Here is a 14,406-nt window from a genome sequence, read left to right on the forward strand (position 1 = left end):
GGGCGTGGGGGCGGGGGGGCGGGCGTTCACACCGGGCTCGGGGGCCCGGCCACTCCGGCACCCGAACCCAGGAAGGTGCCCTCCACGAGGGCTGCGGGGGCCTCCTGCGAACCCCAGGCAGAATTCCTGCTCCGCAACTATTGTGCTTTGCCGACACACGGGTGAGCGTGCGTCCCCCGAACGGTGGCCGAGGCAAGTAACCCGGGACGGGGACCGCAGGCGCTCCCATCCGCGGACAGCGGAGCACCGTGTGCCCGGAGACCGGGCTAAGCTCGGGAAAACTCGCAGCGATTTCCTGACCGTGGAGGCCGTCCCCACCCGTGGAAGAAAACTCCCTGCCATCCCTCCACCCAGAGAAAAGGGTGTTTAAGGACACTTGTCGGTGGTACACGTGAACGCGCGTGTGTGCGCGTGTGTGCGTGCAGACATAAACATGCATACGTGTGGGGCGCCTGGGGGGCTCAGCCGGTTGCGCATCGGGCTTCGGCTCAGGTCATGATCTGGTGGTTTCTGAGTTCGAGCCCCGCGTCGGCTGTCAGCACAGAGCCTTCTTCTTCTGATCCTCTGTCCCCTCTTTCTGCCCCTCCCCTCTCCCTCTCTCTCTCAAAAATGAATAAACATTAAAAATGCATGCATATGTATATGTTCCTTTTAGAAGACCGGGTTCATACAGTTTCTGCCTTTTTAAAAATAACTTGTGAGCGTCCCCCGTGTTATTACTTTGGAAATGATCTTGAATTAATAGCACGGGAACCCATCCTGTGGGCGTTCAGCTGAACACTTGGCTGGCTTAGAATCTTCCGATGTTATCGATGTGAGTAATATTGGCCGCCACCCTCTGCTTCTCACTATGCCCAGGTAGTGGCAGGGGACAGGGGACAGGAGGGGGGGTGGGGAGCTGGTGCAGGGGGGCAGGTGGGGACAGGAACGTGGGGGGGCCCACATGGGGGGAGGAGGGGACAGGAACGTGGCGGGCTTGCACAGGGGGCAGGAGGGAACAGGAGGGTGGGGGTGGGGCACTGGCCACAGAGGGCCAGGTGGCTGGTGTCCAGGGGGAAGGAGCAGGAAGAGAGGAGGACCTAGGACAAGGGCTGCGGCTGCCCCAGGGGTGTGGGGAGGTGACGAGGCCCTGCGAGGGTTGCGCGGGGGGCGGGGGCGGGGGGTGGGGGGCGGCGTGCCTGGGATTTGCCGCTGCCCGCGTTCCCGATGACGAACACCGAGTGCCGCACTTGGAGGAGCTCCTCGAGCTGTACGACCTTGAGCACGAAGCTGTCTTCCGCCTGCAGCTTGAGCTCGACGACGCTCTGCTTGATGATCTGGGGAGGCGCGCACAGGGCGGGGTGCTGGGCGCGGGGACCAGGCGGTCCTGGCGGGAGGGGGACTTCCTGCCTGGCAGGGGTACTGTGAGGGAGGCCCCCGGCGTGGCTGTGTTCGCTCGCTCGCTCGCCCTGCCGGTGATTCTCCCGAGCACCCCTGCGGGGGACAGACCTGCCCGAAGCCCTCTCTGGTCCCCCGGGAGACCCGGCCCCCGGCATTGAAAGAGGGGCCCCCCGGGGCTGGAAGACCGTTCATGGCAGAGGGAGCCGCGTGCCCCACCGTCGCACCTGCCATGGAGGTGCCGACGCGACACCCCCCTCCTGGCTGGACCCGAGGGCCCGCCAGGACCTACCTTTTCAAAATTCAGGTCCCGTTTGCGAGGCACGTCCAGGGCAGGGAAGAGGTCCCCGATCAGCCCCATGAACACAGGCAGGTCGTCGGTCACGATCTTGGGGATGTTGAAGTCTCTCAGCGCCCTCATCAGCACCTGGTCCTCTGCCCGGCTGGGGTCGCCCCTCTTCAGGGAGCCGGCCACCACCAGCACGGACTTGATGGCTCGCAGGCCCCAGTCGTAATGATCCTGGGGAGGGCAGGCACAGGCGGCGGACGTGAGCGTGCCTTCCGGCTCGGGCAGCTTCCCCAGATCGGCCCGGAAGTCACCCTCCCCAGCCGCCCTGTGGGCCCCAGATGCCGTCAGCTCGCACCTGCTTCGACAGGAGCTCCCTGCACAAGGTGTAGAGCGTGATGAACTTCCTGGCCAGCAGGCGGGCGTCCAGAAAGCCCTCGGCCACCAGCATGATCTCACATATCAGTTCAAAGTCGGGGACGACCATGGCGCAGGGCCTGGGGGGAGATCGGCGGGGTGGGCCTCCGGCTTCTCCCGTCTTCCTCCCGCCACCCCATGGTCAGTCAGCTAGCCGCGCACCTCACCTGCCAGGCAGCCCGCAGCGTCAGGGTTTCGGGGCCGAGGGGGTGGGCTCCCAGCAGCCCCCCTCCACTCTCCACCTCCCTGGTTCCTCCTATGCCCTCTGCCCTCCGCCCGGACTGTCGCCAGGCCCTACACCTGTTCTACGGACTCTTCTCTGAACCCTGCCTTCCACCGAAGGGCACGTGCCCCGTGCCCCCAGGAAGGCAGAGAGGGAAGACCACCGCCTACTTTCAGAGGGGGCCCTGCCTGCTAGACCCCCCGCCTCCCCGACTGGGGAGCCCCGTGTCCCCGGCCTCCCCTGGCTCCCAGCTTGCTCTGGGCTCGCTTCCCCTCTGCCCACGCACCTGAACAAGGCTTTTAAGTTCTCGGGCAACTCGGTGCGTCCCGCGTAGCCAGGGTTCATGGTGATGAACAGGCCCACGGTGGGGATGAGGCTTATCATCTCTCCCAGGAAATTGAAAGTTTTCTTCTTGGCCCGAATTGCATCTTGGACACATTTTACCTAAACAAGCACACAGACACGTCCGCGTGGGAACGATCAGCTTCCTCGGGCTGGATCTCCGTCTGTGTTAAAGTGCATGGCTCTGAGTTTGCAGAGGACGCTCCTGGTCTCTCTCTCTCTCTCTCTTTTTTTGAGGGGGGAGGGGCAGAGGGGGAGAGAGAGAGTCTTAAGTAGGCTCCATGCCCAGAGCAGAGCCCAGCTCAGACCTCAATCTCGTGACCCTGGGATCACGACCTGAGCTGAAATCAAGAGTCAGATGCCTAACCGACTGAGCCACCCAGGCCCTGTTTTCTCTCCTTGTAATGAAACTTCATTTTGAGGCACTAGACTCCCGTGCAGTTTTCGGAAACAATGCGGAGCACATGCCCGGGTGCCCCCGCGTGTCCTACCCGGCGCCTCCTAGTGGTAACATCTGGCACAGCAGCAGTGCAGCATCACAAGCAGGACCCCAACACCGACAGACAGTCGAGACAAGGGACATTGCCGTCACCACGAGGACCCCTCACGTGCCCTTCTATAGCCATAGCCCCACTTCCCCCGCCCCCCACCTTCTCCTTGGCCCCCGGCTCCCCATTGCTGTAACCCTGCCATTTCACGAATGCTGTGTGGGATCGTGCAGCTTGTAATATGACGTCGCCCAGCAGAACGCCAGGGTGTCGTGCGGCGTGTAACGTGATGTCACCCAGCAGAACGCCGGGGACGTCCCCTCCCCCCCCCCCCGTCCCCCAAGGGCGAAGCTGCCTCAGAGTTGGTTCCGCACTATCGCTGAGTGGTGTTCACCTCCTAGCGGCTCCGTGTGTCCCGTTCCTGCCCTGGAAGTGCCGCGTGGGAGCACTGATCAGAGCCACCTCTGTGTCAGACAGTCTTTAAGAAAGCCGGCCCTGGGGGAACTCTAAACTTCAGGGGTCCTTGGCCGGGTTTGACGTTCCGCCCCGGCAGAGCAGCTGCGAGGCCGCGCGCCACCACTGGAGGGCGCCCCACGATCGCGGTTAAAACCTTCCAACCACCCGGACTTGAATTCAGAGTCTCCGCCTTCCCAGCAAAGTTCCCGCCCTCGGTCCTGGCCTTTCCTTCCTGGCTGGCCCGCAGCGCAGGGCTCCCTTCCAGAAGGGCTCCCCCCCCCCCCCATGCGAAGCCTCTAGCTAGCACCCCGGGCCGGTCCCTGCTGGTCCATTGGAGACAGAAAACATTCTGGGGTGCAGTGACCGACTTACAGGGTGGGGCAGTAACTGCTGCTGCACTGGTGGACTGGGGCCGGGGGCACCCCAAGGCATCGGCCTTCGTCCCCTCTTTGCCTTCCCGGCCCCTGGCTCAGGGCTCAGGGACAGCTCTGTGTCAGGAGGGTAACAGTGGAGGATGTCAGCTACCCACGTTCACCTCCCATCCTGCGGGCCAGCCTGTGCCCTCAAAACCATCTTGTGGGTTAGGAGGTGGTTCCGATCACTGAACACAGAGGGTTCCGATCCCCGCCAAGCGCAGAGCTGGGGAGTCCGATCAGTGAGTTTCAACCAGGCCCCACGCCCAGGCTGTGAGTCTCGAGCAGAGGGGGGGCCGGGGTCCCCTCTGCGCCCCCCGCTCTGCCTCGCAGCCTCGTGTGCTGGCCGGAAGGCCTGGCTCCGGGGACCTGTGTCTGCTTCTCTGTCTGTTGTGCGGGGGTGGGGGTGGGGGTGGGGGTCCTCTGCACCAGCAACAGCCTGACCTCCGGGGCCTTTTGGAATATGCAAAGTTGCTTCTGGACCCCCAGCTTGGCCTCAGTTCCCCGGAGGGAGCCCCGTGGTTCTCACCTCCTGCGTGCGTGGGATCACTGGAGGAGTGTGGAGTGGGCACACAGGGCTGTGGCCACCCGAGCATCCTGTCCCCACTTCGTCCCCAGCGCCCCCCCGTGGTGCATTCCCGAAGTTCACGGGCAGATTCCCCCCTCCCCTCCAAGCACCGCTCTCGAACACATCCTGCACTGACACCTGTTACAAAGAACTCTGTCCCCGGCCTCCAAGCAAACTCCAGCAGCCCCTCACCTGCGGTCGGTTACGTACACGCCGCTCTCTCCGATGCTCACTGGTTTCGCTTCCGTGTGCCTGCCCGGACCCCGGGCCCTCGAGGGACAGCCCCGGGGGAGACCGCCCGTCTCTGTGCCACAGCACCCCTCGCTGCACGGCGCACTAAGCCCCGCGGGGCCCTACCTGCACGGCGATCACCGACAAGACTTCCACCGAGATTCGGTTGAACTCGTCGAAACAGCCCCAGGCTCCCGTCTGGGCCAGGCCCTTGTAGATGTTGCCGCAGGACTAGAGAGGGTGAGAGGGGAGAAGGGAGCCCTGGGGAGAGGAAGGCAGGCGGAGGGAGGGCCGGCGCCCCCGCCTCAGGCGGGGCTAATACCGCGTGGAGCTGGCCGCCGGGGAGAGCCCATCCTGCCCCGGTGATGTCCCTGGGGTGGGGGCTGCCCTGCCACCCCCTGCCCCAGCTGGACAGTTCAGACAAGCGCATTCGCGCAATGTTCTTCTTGCACACAAGGGAGGGGGCTTCTCTCTGAGGGGCTGGTGGGGCGTGAGTGTCAGTTTCTTCTAGATGCTTCTGGCACCCCAGTCCTCGGCTGGGTGATCGGCAGTCTTCAGGGATTCTGCGAGGGCTCCGGGGAGTGTTCCGCTCCTTCTGGGGCGTCCGGGTTCAGGTTTGACTTCTCCCGACTACAGAGGCTGGCGTGGACCGTGGCCTTGCTGGTGAGGTTGCTGGTGCCACCTCAGGAGGGTCGGGCCCCGGGGCTCGCATGCGGGTGGGGAAGGGTCTGGAGGCCCCCGCAGGCCCAGGCTCCCGGCCTCAGGCCCACCCCCACCCCTCCTGTCGGCAGCTGCTCTACGGGGCCTCCAAGAGGGTATGCACTCTCCCGGGACCCTCAGAAAACTGACACCATTCTGCACAGTCTCCAGGGCCTGGCGGGGCCCCGGCCTGGCCTCTGCCTCCCCTCCTAAGCCTGCCTGGACTTGCTTTTACCCGGAAGCCCCAGGCTGGATGAACGACGACACACGGGCCCCCAGCCATCAGGGGGAAAGCTCAGAGCCGAGGCTGGGAGGAGGTCCCCTCCTAGGGCGGGTCAGGACATTCGGGGCTGGGCGTGCTGACCCTAGGAGCCTCTTCCAGACGTGTTAGTCACATCCACGAGGCCCCAGCTTCCCGGGAGGGCCAAGACGGCCAGCAGGGACACAGCTGCTGAGCCTGCTGGGTACAGAGACTCTGCAGACCGGGAACCTGGGGCCTCTCCTCCCCTGGTTCGGCCTGCAGTGTCCAGATGCCTAGAACACGCTTGGAGCGTGGAGGGTGCTGTATGTGGTCCCCACGGGGGCCTCTGGCTGCCCCCTCTGTGCCTGGGAGCTCACCTTATAATCCATTTGCTCGGAGCAGTTGAAGACATACACCATGGTGCCCAGGGCCCTGCCCAGATCCTTGGTGGTCTCGGTCTTTCCCGTCCCGGCGGGGCCGGCAGGGGCTCCGCCCATGATCAGGTGAAGGGACTGGGTCAAGGTTATGTAGCATCTGTAAGGGACCTCTGATCATCCCGAGTGTGGCGACCCCATGGCTGCCCCCTCTCCTCCCACCATAGGGTCAGCTCGTCATGCTCATGGTGCACCTGCTGGGCGCCAGGGAGGGACAGGGACCGGCCCAGCCAGCACGCGAGATGTGGCCCAGGAACCAGCACCGTCCTGGGGCAGACACAGCACAGACGCTGTGCCCACCGCAGGGCGGAGTAAACCAGTGACAGTCACCTCACCATCTTGGAGGGCTCGCTCTGAGCACCTCCTGGCCGGTCGGAGTGCTTCGTCTCATTAAATCACTCCTTCTTCCACAAGCTCATTTGTAAGATGGCACCCCCCCCCCCCACCGCTGCAGGCCCCCAGAGAGGATAAGCCAGTCCCCCAAGACCGCACGGCTAGTGAAGTGATGGGTCCAGAACACGGTGCCCGAGGCTGGGTGTCCCCACCGGGCGGCAGGACTGAGTCCGAACGCAGGCCTCCCCGACCCAAGCGCCTGGTTCCGTCAGCCACGGGGGGCCGGGGGCGGGGACATTTGGGTCTGACAGCGCGAGGGAGCACGGGGAAGGGTCCGCAGAAAACAGGCGGTTTCCTTTCCCGGTTGCTCGGGAGGCGACGGGCGCCGGTGCCCTCACCTGTCCGTGAGCGGGGTGATGACCAGCCTCGGCGTGTTGCCCAGGTACTCGTACGAGTACTGGATTTGGGCGTCGCAGATGTTGGCAAAGCAGTGTCTCCTGTCCTCGTCCCAGCGATGCCGGAGCTGTGACTGCCAGGTGAAGGCCTGGGAGCTCTCCACCTGCAGGGAGGCGGCAGGAGGGGGGAGTGTGGGAGCCACAGCTGACCCGGGAAGGCCCCCCGTCCCTCCTGCAGAGTCCCACCACCCCCCAGCCCAATCCTGCTGATGAGTGAGTCCCTCCCCCTGGATTGACTGCTCACCAGGGGTGAGTCTCAGGGAGGGATGGGGTTGGGGGGGCGCGGGGGGAGGTGGCTGCCACCAGGAATAGAGCGGCCTCCCCAGGAAGAGGCACGAACGGGGGGCTGGGGTCTCCGAACACCTGACCCTTGCCCGAGTGCCCATGCCTTGGCCGTGATCATCTTGGCGACCACGTCCCGCGCGTGCACGTCGACGGTACAGACGGTCATGATTTTCATCCTGTCGCCGGCAGTGAGGGTTCCAATGAGCAAGGTGATGAGTGCGTTCAGCTGGCTGATCTGCAGGGGCAGAGGCACCTCGGCTGGGACCCCACGTGCTGCCCATGCCCACCCCCCCACCCTGCCTGGCTGCCTGGGTCCCCTGGGAGCTCACGGCAGGGGGGACAGTAGGGTAGGCACGACCGGCACGCCTTTGCTTACAAACAGGGAGCGCAGAGAGAGTTCTTCATATCCCCCCAAGTGGGGGGGGGGTAAGCAGAGCAGCCCCTGATGGAATTCCGCGGAGGCTCTAAAAATGACGTAGCCCGAGAAACATCTAGCGCCACGGGGAGATGGTGGGTATTCAGTAAAAACGGGGGGTTTTGAAGCCCTGCAGATAGTGTGTGTGTTATTTATGTGCAAGTCAATCACACGCACGTGAAAAGATCAGAGGTGTACATACGAGTCGTTGACGGTTGGCACAACGGGGGGGGGTTATGGGTAGCTTTCTTATTGTGGACGAGGGGGAGAGAGAGAGAGAGAGAGAGAAGAAATGAATGAACGAATGAATGAATCCCAAGCAGGCTCTGTGCTGTCAGCACAGATCCCCATGTGTGGCTTGATCCCGCGAACCGTGAGATCACGACCTGAGTCGAAAGCAAGAGTCAGACGGTTAACCGAAGAGGCCACCCGGGCACCCCTAGCCAAGAATCTTTCTATTTGCTTATTTTTTAAAATGATTTTAAATCAATTAATTTTTTTTTTTTTGATATTTCCAACATCAAACTTTATTAGAAGATCCAAGAATCTTTCAAAAAAGGCTCACGGTAGCCTTTGATGATTTCCAGACCAAAAAATTAAAGTTATCCGTCTCTAATAAGTTTTTTTTTTTAATGTATATTTATTCTTGAGAGAGAGCGAGTGAGGCAGTGAGCCGGGGGGCGGTCAGAGGGAGACACAGAATCGGAAGCAGGCTCCAGGCTCCGAGCTGTCAGCACAGAGCCTGATGCAGGGCTCGAACCCACAAACTGTGAGATCATGACCTGAGCCGAAGTCGGATGCTTAACCCCCTGAGCCACCCAGGCGCCCCTAAAGTTACGTATTTCTAAAACGGTTGGTTTCCTTTGAGCAGAACCACTGGGGGTTGCCAAGACTGGAGCGCTTTGGGCCGACCGACGGGTAGGGCAATCCCGCAAGGGCACAGCCGCAGAGCGGATGCCTCTGGAAATCTCTCGGCAGTGTTTCGGATGGGCCCGCGGGACCACGCACCTGCTTTTTGTTGTAATCTTTGATGGCGTTTTCATAGCCTTCCTCCAGCCTCGCGAACGCCAGGCCCACCTCGGTGGCCCACCAGATCTGCGTGCACGTGAGCGCAATCTGAAAACAGACGGGGCCCCCCCGTCGCCTGCGCTGTGAGCGTCACTTCTGATAAAACAGTCCCTGCCGGCCAGATAGGCCGTTACCGGTTGGACTGACCGAGGGGCAGGTGAACACAGCCACCCCCACGCCACCCGAGCCTCAGACCTGGGCTGGGTAATCAAAGATCCACTGCTCCCTCGGCTTTTCCTCGTACGTCACCACGGCTTCTGGAATTTCGTGTCGGAGCGTGGCGCGCATTCGGTCAAGCACTCGGTTCAGCCAGACTTCCACCTGGGGACGGGAGCCACACTAACCCCACGGGCCCTGAGCTCAGCTAGCTCCAAAGACTCGCTTTGTCATTAAAAATAAAAAAAAAAAAAAGTACCAGTGGTCGTCACCCCAGGGGTAGGAAAGTCAAGGTTTTTGCAGAGCAGGAAGAATGACCTGCTTAAAAAAATACACTTGGAAAGCCCAGTGGTGCCCCCCCCCCCCCCCCCGCCGCCTCCCGGAGACTTGTCACACTGGACTGGGTGTTCAAGCGTGCATGTGATCTCCAGGCAGACAGGGGAGGGGATCCAGAGAAAATTCTAGAAGACTGGCTACGTCTGGGCCCCTGGGGTGCTACTGATGTTGGGAGACATGGCGTCTGTCCTCTCGGGTCCCCGGCATGTTCTGGCTGCTCCTCAGGTGCCTCGTGTCAGGACCCAAGGTGGTCCCGTGGGACAAACTTGCAGACGGGCCTTCTTTGTATTTGGAAATGCAAGCCCTCAAGTAGCCACTGCTGGTGGGGGTGGGGTAGGTGGGTGGCGGCGGGGGAGGGGGCAGGGTGGAAACAGGACAATCAGGTTGGTTTTTCTCTTAGGCTAAAGACGATGGTGCAGGCCAACTATGTCTGTAAGGAGCTAACGGGGGGAAGCGGGTCTGAACATGCCTCTGTGACTGGCTCTTGCCCCAGCCCTGCCAACCTTGTCCTGATTTTCCTCGAGCCAAAGTCGGATGCTTGACCGACTGAGCCCCCCAGGCGCCCCTGAGATCTTCCTCTTTCCTCCCCCAGCGAATTTCTCTGAGCTGCATTTCGTTTAGGAGGATGTCGAAATCCCATTTGGTTGCTGAGTTGGGCAATGAGACGGGGGTGGGGGGTGGTGGACAAGGGGCTGCCGGAAGTTTCTGTCGGCAGGAGGTGGCCTCTCAGGGAGGCTAGAGAAGGGAACGGGCCGCCCGAGGTGAGGAGAGCTCTCTGGTCAGTCAAAGCCCTACAGCTGGCTGTTCGGGGCCCCTCCAGGCGGCCCCCCCACAAGCCCCCGAACAGCTGGACTGTGTCGGAAACCTCCCCTCCCCACCCCTCCTCTTCCGGCTGTTGGCTCGCAAGATACGCTTCAGGCTGGGCAGGCGAGGCGTTGCTGAAAATGCTGTAAGGAAGCTGGCGGAGCTTTTATTCGAGAGAAGGACCGTCACGGGCCGGCGGCCGTGCCGACACCCCCCGCCAGAGGTCCCCGCTGTCCCTCCAGCGCGGCGCTCACCTGCCCCGAGAGGTCACACTCTTGGTCAAAGTGAACGTACTCGTCTTCCTTGCTGTGCATGCCCAGGCCAACTTTGAGAGGCTTCCTGTCGTCACCGAGGCGGAACTCCAGCCTGCACAGGCTGTCGAAGAGCTTGGCCAGGTGACGGCCCACCTGGGGCGGGACAGGGCAGACACTGGGTCAGGTGAACCAGGGGCTGGGGGGGGGAGCGGGCGGGGGGCACGCGGCCTGCTTCTCTCCCCTTCCTCTGATCGGTGATGACCAAACACGTGGGACCAACCAAGGGCACAGCGGAGGGCTCTGAGGCGGGAGCCGGCACTGAGAGACAAAGGTCTGTTCCGGAAGATTCCGTTTCCTTGACAAGGCCGTGTCCCTGGGCCACCCCGCGCCGTCCCGTGACTTCACGATTCAAGGAAAGGATAGTGAAATATAGTCGTTTCCCCCACCTGCTTAGTTAGTTACCCCTTTTCTCTTTCAGCAGAGCCTCAAGGAGACCTCTCCTCCTGGCTCTCGGGGCCTGGGGTCTGTTAGGACCAGCCAGCGGGCGGGTCTCTGAGAAGCAGCGGCTCACCAAGCCCCGGGCCTCCAACCCATCTTCCAGATGAGGAAAGCGAGGCACGGGAGGTATGGGACAGGATCTGAGACGCGTCCGGTGAGCGGTCACGGCCGGGCCCCCGGCAGTTTCTGGCGCGGACGGCCTTGTGGAGGTGACGTGCACCCACACGCCTCCACCCCAGCCAGGGCTGCCGAGGGGACGAGCACGGGGCCGCCCGGGGCCGCCCGGGGCCCGCCTACCTCCACGGGGTTGTTTCCGTTGGAGAGAATGTCCAGGAGGTCAGCCGAGGAGACAAAGTAGAACCTCGGGAAAGCCAGTCTTTTGGTCTCTAAATATTCCGCCAAGGCCTTTTCGCACACGGCCAGGCTAGGAGGGGGCGGGAAAGGGGGCTGTTGAGGCCCAGTCCTGGGAAGGCCTCCTCCAGCCCAGCCCAGCCCAGCCCGTCCGCGCTGGGCTGACAGCCCCGGAGACGCCCGGCTCACAGCCCGTTTCATTCAGACCTTCCGACCGGACACGCCGCCGGCGTTCCTCTGAGGCCGGACACACGCCGCGTGGCCGGCGTGGCACCCTGTGGCCGGGAGCACGAGCCCCCAGGAAGGGGGGTTTGCTCTGTCCTGGCCCGGGGAGGGGGCGGGGCGCGGGCTGATGGCTCAGGTCCCTGCAGCCAGGACGCCTCTCACCCGGACAGGCGTGGGGACCCACCTCTTCTTCAGATTCTCGACTTTGTCGTAGAGGCCGGGTTTGTTGGTGGCCTCCACCACGTTGGGAGTTTTCACCGCCTCCTCCATCAGGGCCTGGGAAGAGATGGGACCCCCCCGCCCCGCAGGGCGTCAGTAGCCGCGTTTTCTCCGCAGAGCCCTTCCCGCAAAAGCCCGGGAGGAGGGAGAAGGCTGTGCTCGCCTTGAACTGCAGGTCAACGCCGTCGAAGCGCCTGGAGGCCTCCGGCAGCTGGGCGCGGATGTCTTCTGAGCCGATGAAGATGCTCTCCAGGTGGCTCCAGGTTCTCTGGACCTCAAACCAGACGGAGATGACGGAGTCCGCCGTGGACAGTTTCTGCTGCCAGCTCGTCACCTCCTTCAGGAAGTGGGACAGGTACTTGGACATCATCAGGTTCTGCAGCTGGACCTGGTTGTCCTCCAGTGTCTCCACCAGCACCTCGTCCGACTTCAGCATCATGGTGCCCGTGCGCGGGTGCGGCTCGTGCTCAAACTCCATGGTGGACCAGGTGCTGTCCAGGGCTCTCAGAACCTTCCAGGGGACACAGAAACGGGCTCCCTCAGCGGCTGGCAGGAGGGGCCGAGAAGGACCCGGAGTTCTCTGGAACACGGGACGAAGCCCTGCTTTGAGAAGACCGACACGTTCACGCCAGCGACGCTGACAGCCGCCAAGAGGGGGAAACAACCCAACTGTCCGTCAACAGACGAACAGACAGGCAAAACGGACGGGTCATCGGCAGGCCACTGGGCCATAAAAAGGAACAAAGTTCGGACATACGCTCCCACACGGATGGACCTTGAAGACATCACGCCACGTGAAAGCAGCCAGACGGAAAAGGCCGTACGTTGCGTGAGCCCGTTCACACGAGACGGCGGAACGGGCGAATCCATGGGGACGGTGGGTTTTTGGTGGCTTAGACGAGGGACAGGGATGTACGGGAAGGTGGGGGGATTTCTAGAGGGCGCGGCTTTCTTTTTGAGTTGACGGAAATGTCCCAACGTGGAATAATTCTACCACGTGATGCTTGCCCACGTCTATGGAGAGACAAAAGCCACTGAGTTGTACGCGTTACATGGGTGAGTGTGACGGCATGTGAATTATGGCTCAGAGAAAGCCAAAACGCGACAACTGACACTCGCCAAGCAGGTGAGGAGACAGGTTTGAACTGCAGAGGGAATCCTCCCCAGCGTCCCCGTGTCCCGGGACCGCCCCAGCCAGCCAGTGGCCAGCCCTCCTGCCTTCCCTCCTTCCACCTCTCCTCCAAAGCCACAAACAAGGGTGCTCCACGAGAGGGGAGAGAGCTCGGGGCAGTTTTAAATGTGCTACCATTGTTGGGGAGCCTGGGTGGCTCCGTCGGTTAAGCGTCCGACTTCGGCTCAGGTCACGATCTCGCGGTTCGTGGGTTCGAGCCCCGCGTCGGGCTCTGTGCTGATGGCTCAGAGCCTGGAGCCTGTTTCAGATTCTGTGTCTCCCTCTCTCTCTGACCCTCCCCCACTCGCACTCTGTCTCTGTCTCTCTCAAAAATCAATAAAACATTAAAAAAAAAAGTGTCACCATTGCGCACAGGAGACAGAAGTACAGCCGGGGTGGAGGAATGGGATGGAGGGGTGGGATCCTTTCCTCAGTAATAAATTCTGGAAGTATCTGGGGGGCGTCGGTTAAGAGAAAGCCCACCAAGCTTTTGTTTTTGTGTTAAGTGGCCGCTGGACCCCATGCTTGTAGGCAGTGGGCTGGTGGGTCAGGTTGAGCATCATCCCATACGAACAACATTGCTTTTGACAAAAAAAAAAAAAAAAAAAATACCTTTTCCATCCCCGACTCTTTCACAGCCTTGTCCACGATGTTCCGGACCTCGTCCTCGTATTTGTGGAGGTTTAACTGTAGTAAATCTGCCAGGGTGGTCTCATCTGACATTTCGAATTTCACCTGGGAGGTGGGGTAGGGGGAGAGGCACGTCCCGCATCAGGTCATCTCTGTGCCTTGTGGAGAGAGGCAGGTGAGCAAGTAATCTGGGCTGCAGGGGGGGAGCGAGCAGGAGCTCTGTGCCACCGTTGACAGGCTCCATGACTTGGGCGAGTGGCCTTTGCTCCCAGTAAAACTGTGTAAGAGCGGATCCCACCTGTAGTGGTCTGAAGGGTCTCCCAAGTTCGTGTCCACCCAGACCTCAGAATAGGACCTCATTTGGAAATAGGGTCTTTGTAGATGTTAAGGATCTTGAGATGAGATCATCCTGGATTATCTGTGTGGCACCTAAACCCAGGCATCCTTATAAGAGAGAGGAGAGGAGAGGAGAGGAGAGGAGAGGAGAGGAGAGGAGAGGAGAGGAGAGGAGAGGAGAGGGCTTTGAAATGCAGAAGAAAGCCATGTGGTCACAGACACAGAGATTGGTGGGACGCGGGAGGCAGCCACAAGCTGGAAGAGGCAGCGAAGGACTGTCCCCAGGAGCCTTCAGAGGGAGGGACCCCTGCCCACACCCTGATTTCAGACTTCCGGCCACAGGGCCACGAAAGAACACGTTTCTGTGGTTGGAAGCCCCCGGTGTGTGGTTCTTTGCTGTAGGAGCCCCAGGACGCTAACGCACCTGCTCAGGGATCAACGCTATTGACGTTACTCGCCATTGTTTTCGTAGCAGGCGGAGCTGAGTCTCAGGCACTGTCGCTCTAATGACAGAACCAGGTGCTGGCCTTGTGCCACGCAGTCCTCAAACCCCTTCCACACGCCCTCTCCTTCGTTCTCGCCGTCACACGGACATTTCCCGACACCGCTTCTGAGCCCCCTCTGGAAACTGGCTTAACCAACTGATAGAACGGAGCGTCGCCCGATCACGTTTGGGAAAGTAGCTGCTGGGGTTT

At 61.6% G+C, this 14,406-nt stretch overlaps 1 protein-coding gene across 4 annotated transcripts in view; it reads right to left on the bottom strand.

Annotated features, from left to right (window-relative positions):
- Positions 1–14,406, bottom strand: part of DNAH17 (dynein axonemal heavy chain 17) — a 102,026-nt gene that overhangs the window by 45,443 nt on the left and 42,177 nt on the right. For 3 of the 4 annotated variants that reach the window (XM_023244151.2, XM_045045262.1, XM_045045263.1), the window contains 15 exons: positions 13,358–13,480; positions 11,738–12,085; positions 11,540–11,631; positions 11,077–11,203; positions 10,282–10,434; positions 8,927–9,052; positions 8,672–8,779; positions 7,352–7,483; positions 6,907–7,067; positions 6,119–6,275; positions 4,928–5,032; positions 2,590–2,747; positions 2,022–2,160; positions 1,670–1,897; positions 1,179–1,316 (listed from right to left, as the gene is read on the bottom strand). In XM_023244151.2, the coding sequence (XP_023099919.2) occupies positions 1,179–1,316; positions 1,670–1,897; positions 2,022–2,160; positions 2,590–2,747; positions 4,928–5,032; positions 6,119–6,275; positions 6,907–7,067; positions 7,352–7,483; positions 8,672–8,779; positions 8,927–9,052; positions 10,282–10,434; positions 11,077–11,203; positions 11,540–11,631; positions 11,738–12,085; positions 13,358–13,480 (2,295 nt within the window). Of the gene's footprint in view, positions 1–1,178; positions 1,317–1,669; positions 1,898–2,021; positions 2,161–2,589; positions 2,748–4,927; positions 5,033–6,118; positions 6,276–6,906; positions 7,068–7,351; positions 7,484–8,671; positions 8,780–8,926; positions 9,053–10,281; positions 10,435–10,561; positions 10,674–11,076; positions 11,204–11,539; positions 11,632–11,737; positions 12,086–13,357; positions 13,481–14,406 lie in introns of those variants that run through there. The other variant, XM_045045264.1, reaches the window with a different exon arrangement.

The sequence above is a fragment of the Felis catus genome, chromosome E1 (genome assembly GCF_018350175.1).
Source record: "Felis catus isolate Fca126 chromosome E1, F.catus_Fca126_mat1.0, whole genome shotgun sequence".
Taxonomy (NCBI): Eukaryota; Metazoa; Chordata; class Mammalia; order Carnivora; family Felidae; genus Felis; species Felis catus.